Source organism: Athene cunicularia (assembly GCF_003259725.1).
Source record: "Athene cunicularia isolate RWA chromosome 7 unlocalized genomic scaffold, athCun1 chr7_part2, whole genome shotgun sequence".
Taxonomy (NCBI): Eukaryota; Metazoa; Chordata; class Aves; order Strigiformes; family Strigidae; genus Athene; species Athene cunicularia.
Window position 1 is genome coordinate 2,905,220 of NW_020799108.1, and position 6,004 is coordinate 2,911,223.

Sequence of the window (6,004 nt, forward strand, 5' to 3'; positions counted from 1 at the left end):
GTGTGCTTCGGTTTCGGGCAGCTGCTGCCGCAAGGCCTCTGGGTGGCCCAGCGCTGCGCTGGCTGAGCTTGTGGGCCGCTACAGCCCGCCCGCGGCGCCGAGCCCGCCAGGCTTCTTAAAGCTTCCCGCGGTGCTTGCCGCTGGGCCTAGCAGCAGGACGCACCGACCGCTGCTGCGGCGCGGTCGTCTCAGTGCTCGGCGGCTGCTGCTTCACATCTCTGCGTGCATCGAGGAAGGGGGTTAACTTCGGCTTGTTCTCCGCAGGTATGTCCCTTCTCAGGCTGATATAGCAGTCTTTGAAGCAATCGCTGCCCCACCTCCTGCAGACTTGTTTCATGCTCTTCGGTGGTACAATCATATTAAGTCGTACGAAAAGCAAAAGGCAAGGTATGGTTAATCTGCGAAGCTGGAATATATGTGCGAGTTGGCCTGCAAAGTATTGTATTTGTTTTTTCGAGTTTGAACAAAAGTTTTTCACTGGTGCTGTGGCTCTTTTTTTGTTGCCCTTAGAACAGGAACAGTTCTAGAAGCAGAGCAGACCTTTGTCAATACATTACACTTTTCACAATTTAAGCAACCTGATTCTGTCTTTCTTCAGTTGCTGACATTTCTGCTAAAGCTTACAAGAAAAGCTTTGAGCTTTGTTGCTGCCATTTACACCGAGAACTATGCTGAAGGCTGGAAATGACTAGTAATCAACCCCACGAAAGGAAGTATTACAGGAATCTTTAAAAATACACACTATGTGGATGATAAATAAGGAAATGGTTCGTTCAGGTTTTTAGTCCTGGAAGACAAAACACAATTGATTTGCAGTGCAGAAGCACATATGAAGAAGGGGAAATACGAAAGCAAATGTTATCTTTTTTCTTTTTTAGTGATTTTAGTGTTCATGAAAGGTGCTGTATTGACATCCATGGAGACTGCAGGCCTCTCTAAAAAGGTACAGCATAGGTAGTGTCAGTATTGCTACACTGCCTCCTCTACGTGCCTCAGTCCTGTTTGAGGGAACTCTTAAAGTTGGGTGGCTCAGTCACCAGTCTGTTTCTGAAGCTCTTACAATGCAAAAGGAGAGTGGGATTATAAAGTTGTTTCACAAAGTTGCTTCCACTCTGTGGAAACTGCTTCTAGTCCCTGAAGACTAAATGACTCTTGTAACAGCAGTTCACAATAACAATAGAACTATGAGCTTATTCTAAGACTACAGAACTATATGAGCTATAGGAGAATTAATTTGGGGGTTCTGGTCCCTTGTGTGCTGTTGAGAGCTAGTGTTCAGAGTATAGTATTGACTGAAACTTCCAAAGTCACAGGTTCAGTTACCTTGCAATGTGTTTGCTGTCCCTGTTAGTTTTTGACCAAACTAAAATATTTTTAAGGAAGCATGAACAAGAAGTTGATAACTCTTCTTACATGGAATATATTGTGGATAAATTATTCCAATAAGAAAGCATTTTCTATCCATCCACTTAGGCAGAGCAGCAGTGTTGGGCAAGATCACTTTGGCCTTGACGAACGATCTTTGAATATGGGATTTGCTGTAGTCTTACCTAGCATGTCAGGAGCATTGGGGGTTGTCTTTGGGGAGGTTCTGTTTGCAAGTAACAGAATTAGTTGGGTGGTTTTTCTTATAGCACAGCATTTTCATTATGAATGCACTTGTAGGTTCACTGACAGATTGGCAAAATTTGTGTTGACATTTGAGTAGGTTCCTAATATCTGTTGTTTTCTTTCAGCTTGCCAGGAGTAAAGAAGGCTTTGGGGAAGTACGGTCCTGCTGATGTTGAAGATACAACAGGTGCAGCCACAGATAGCAAAGATGATGATGACATTGATCTTTTTGGATCTGATGATGAGGAGGTACTTGTGGACTTTTTGTATTATGTTTCTGGTTTTTTCAGAAATACCTGTGTAGGCAAATTTTTGCCTTAACTAGTTTTAAGTTACTGAAATTTGTGACCTTGATACCAGATCCTACTTGGAATTCTCATTCAGCTGTCTTTACAGGACAGAAAAGCTTGGAAAGGTAAAAAGTCAGAGCTTGAAGGGGATGTGTTGCAGTAGGGTGAACTGTGTACTATGACTGGTTACATGATGAGTAAAACAAAAAATCACCATCTTTCGGCTGATAGTTGTGATGATTTGTTTTTTGCCTGAGTAGATGCCAGTCAGTTTGGTAATGCTTTAAAGATGTGGGGGTTTGTTGCTTTTCTGTAACTTTAGATTTCTCTTTCAGGAAAGTGAAGAAGCAAAGAAACTGAGGGAAGAACGTCTGGCTCAGTATGAATCAAAGAAGTCCAAAAGTATGGCTACCAAGAACTTATTTTTTATGCTTGGGTTAATTTCCATGCATTTGAATAGGATGGCTAGAAACACTAACTGTAATAGGTAAACTTGACTGGAATGAGATGGGAGTAACTAGCTTCACTTGAATTGCCTGTGAGTTTAGCCTTCCCCATAGCAAATGGCAACCTTAACATAGTTTGTGTTCTGTTTAATACACTCTTCTTTGTCTTGCCCTAAGGCTGAGCTTTCTATATAAAAAGAGGTAACTGCAGGATTCTTCTTTAAAAGTTTAGAGAAAAGGCTGCAATATGCAGGCCCCTCCACAGCTACTGGTCTGGAACTGTTCAGAACCGTAGCAGTTGCAGTATTCCCTCTGTGGAAAATAAACTGTTACACAGCATTAAGCTCCTTCTCAGATCCTCTGAAAAGGACTTCCTATGTAACAAACAGTGTTAGCTGCTTAATCCATGTTTTCTTACAAGGCTATTTCTCAAGAACATATATATCTACATCTTGAACTTTGGAATGTGTATAGCTTAAACACTTTTGAAATGTGTGTTGGTACAAGAGGCCTGTCACAGCTATGTGAGGAGGTTCTTGTTGATGAAATTGGGAAGTTCTTGTAAAGCTAGTTCACAAGTATATTCATGAGTGTTTGAAAATTTCCTAGCTTTTAATAGTGATTTTCTTCCCCCAGAACCAGCTGTCGTTGCTAAATCATCAATCTTGCTTGATGTGAAACCTTGGGATGATGAGACAGACATGGCCAAACTAGAGGAGTGTGTTCGAAGCATTCAAGCAGATGGCTTGGTCTGGGGATCTTGTAAGTAGGAAAAAACTACAAACCAGGGAGAGGGAGTTAATGTGGTCTCTTAAGAGAGTGTATGAGTAGGTAGATTTGTCACTGTTTGCTGACCTGTGAAAATGTAGGTAGCTAAAACTGGGAATTAAGAGTACTTCAGTATTGTGACAGGGTGAGAATCAGACAGGTTTTAAAAGCTTTAAAACTTGGGCTCTGCTATCCAGCATCTTGCTGTACGGTTCCTGATGCAGCAAACAGCCATGCACCCCCATCAGTGGTTTGGAGGAAGGCTGGAAACACACAAAACCAAACCCTTTTTGACCACCTTGCGATGAAAGCTGTGTTGTTGATTAGGCAGTCTATAATATGGAAATAAATCAGAAAAACTACTTCGGTCAGTTCAATCATAGATCTGTGTTTTTAAGAGGTTGTACCAATCAAGCAGCACTAAATGTTGTTTTCCTTTTTTTCTTTTGCAGCCAAGCTAGTACCAGTTGGCTATGGTATCAAAAAGCTTCAGATCCAGTGTGTTGTTGAAGATGATAAAGTGGGAACAGATATGCTGGAAGAGAGAATAACAGCTTTTGAAGATTATGTACAATCAATGGATGTAGCTGCTTTCAATAAGATTTAAGTCTTGATATATCTAGAATAAATGTAATTGCAAAAATTGGGCTGTCTGATTAATTAAAAATCATGGTGTAATCCAACTCATAAATGTAAAATCTGGTTGATGGGTAAAGTCAAAGCTAAAACAATTTCAGGGTTGTTCCACCACCCCACTGTAATACCCAAGAGCATGAGCAGAGGAAATGGAAATGTGCTGTTACCATCAATCCCAATTTGACATTCACATGGCTTTAAAGATCTGAAATGCTCTTTGCTCCATTTTTGCAGGAAGTTGCATCTTCGGAAATTTCTGTAATGCCTCTGGGAGGAGGGATGGTTTTAAGGGAAAGGCACAGGGCTCTGGCAAAGTGCAAGTAACTTTTTAAAGATTATATAAACAGGATAAATTCCTTTTGTTCAGTAAGGGTGGTGGCTAACCAAATTACTGTGGCTTATGTTGGAAGCTAAGGCTCAGATTGACTGAGGGAGTAGAGATGAAGGCAAGTTAAAAGCAACTGCAATATTGAGAGGTGACGGTGCATGCAGCGAAACAGACTTGCTGAGACCTGAGACTTACCCTGGTGCCTTCTCCTCTGTTGTGTGGACTTGGAGCTATTTCCCTCTGAGGTGTGAAAACGTTGGGGCAGCGGCGCTGTGCTCCGCGAGAGGCGCCACCCCCTCGGAGGCGACTAGGGGGCAGCAGGCACCTGCCACAGGCACCGCCTGGCCAGCCCACGGCGTGGCAGTGGGAGGAGTGAGGGGGTGCAGTGACCACGGGCTACAGCTCAAGTAGATGAATAGTTTACTTGCCTAATAAACTTGAATCATGTTTCAAGCTAAAAAACATTTTAAAAAATAGGTTTTCAGTTAAAATGCAAAGATAAAATAGCATGATTAAGACCAGTTTGAGCTGCTTACTTGGCTCTAACTTGGTTTCTAGATTGACATTTTAAGAAGGTTGAAGAACCTATCAGAACTAAGTTGTTTTCCAAAAACTATCCATAGGAATGATACAAATGCAAAAGCTGTTAAAGTTGTGAAGCTTCTAGGCAAATCCACATTTCTAGGCCTGTTAGACTGAGACGGAGATTATTGTGATGATGAAATGGAAGCCTTTTATGTGCCACATTGGTCACTGAGATGAAGATGCTGACAGCGGCAGCTGAAATAACTTTTTGTTCTTTTTCACAGAGCATCTGTGTGTGGTTATCTGGCACAGCAGGTCCTTTTTGTTCAAAGGTCTGACAACTTCAGATCATGTGAGAGCTTTGTTTTATAAAATCTGTCTCAGGAAAAAGATATGCCTGCCAGACAGAGGTTTAAAACATGATTAAAGAATTGAAAGTAAGTGTAATTACAGGCTTGATTCCTATCTTCCATAACCTTAACTTCTAAAGGACTAGTGTCATCCTGTGTGTAATTAATGCCCAGTACCCTTTCTGTGGCAATTCTCTATGCTGCTAAATCATGTAGTTTAGTTTTAGTAATTCTGTCATGGTGGTGTTAAAAGAAATTAGCAAATGCTGCATCAGAAAAAAAAAATTCTGCCACAAAAATGTAATCTTTTATTATTGGCTATCACTGTTTCTGACCTCCCATTCAATGTCCTTCTTAAACGCTTTCCTCGACCTTGAAAGCAAGGCTCCAAGTGGATAAAATTGTTTGATTTATAGACTGTAACTAAAACACAGCACTAAGAGCCATCCATCAGACCTGCCAAGCTGGATTTTTGTGCATGTGTCTCACGCTAAGCATGCATGTTACAAATTCTTCAGTTGCTGGGATTTCTTTTGGTTTTTTTCTTCCCTGATGTTAGAAAGAAACTTGCACGGGAACAAGACAGAAAAAGCTAAAGAGCAGTCTCCCCAGTTTCAAAATAGATAGGCCTATGGGCAAGAGAATTCCAGAGAATCCACATAGATCAATGTTAGTGGGGTTTGTGTAGTATTTCAGCCTGTGCTGGTATATTGCTGTGTCACTGTGCCTGTGAAAAATCAGCACCTTTCTTAGAGTAAATGAGACACTCCTACCCCAAGTGTACCTCAACAGGAAGATCAGCAGAAACCTCCAAAACTTAAATAAGAACAGTGGGAAACAGTTTCAACAAAAGTATTGGTTACAAACTAATTACATAACAACCTTTAGAAGCACAAACTGTTCAGGAAGCAGGTAAGAGTAAGTAACAAGAAGCTGTCTATTATGGAACGTGTCAATAGCTATTATTCCTGAATGAATGGTTGATCATAGAGCTGTTTCCTATGAAGTGTTTTTCTATAGTATCTTTTAGCATGATGAGATAGATCCCCT

General features: G+C 41.1%; 1 protein-coding gene and 2 non-coding genes across 3 annotated transcripts; all 3 read left to right on the top strand.

Annotated features, from left to right (window-relative positions):
- Positions 1–244: 244 nt before the first annotated feature.
- EEF1B2 (eukaryotic translation elongation factor 1 beta 2) lies at positions 245–3,758 on the top strand (the record flags this gene model as incomplete). Its single annotated transcript, XM_026853306.1, has 5 exons — positions 245–387; positions 1,737–1,860; positions 2,237–2,303; positions 2,984–3,109; positions 3,568–3,758. Coding segments are annotated over 5 exons (615 nt in total), but the record flags the coding sequence as incomplete, so codon positions are not given.
- On the top strand, positions 2,084–2,164 carry LOC113482573. Its single transcript, XR_003398863.1, has one exon. It is a non-coding gene; the product is annotated as a small nucleolar RNA SNORD51 (small nucleolar RNA).
- On the top strand, positions 2,605–2,738 carry LOC113482575. Its single transcript, XR_003398865.1, has one exon. It is a non-coding gene; the product is annotated as a small nucleolar RNA SNORA41 (small nucleolar RNA).
- Positions 3,759–6,004: the final 2,246 nt, after the last annotated feature.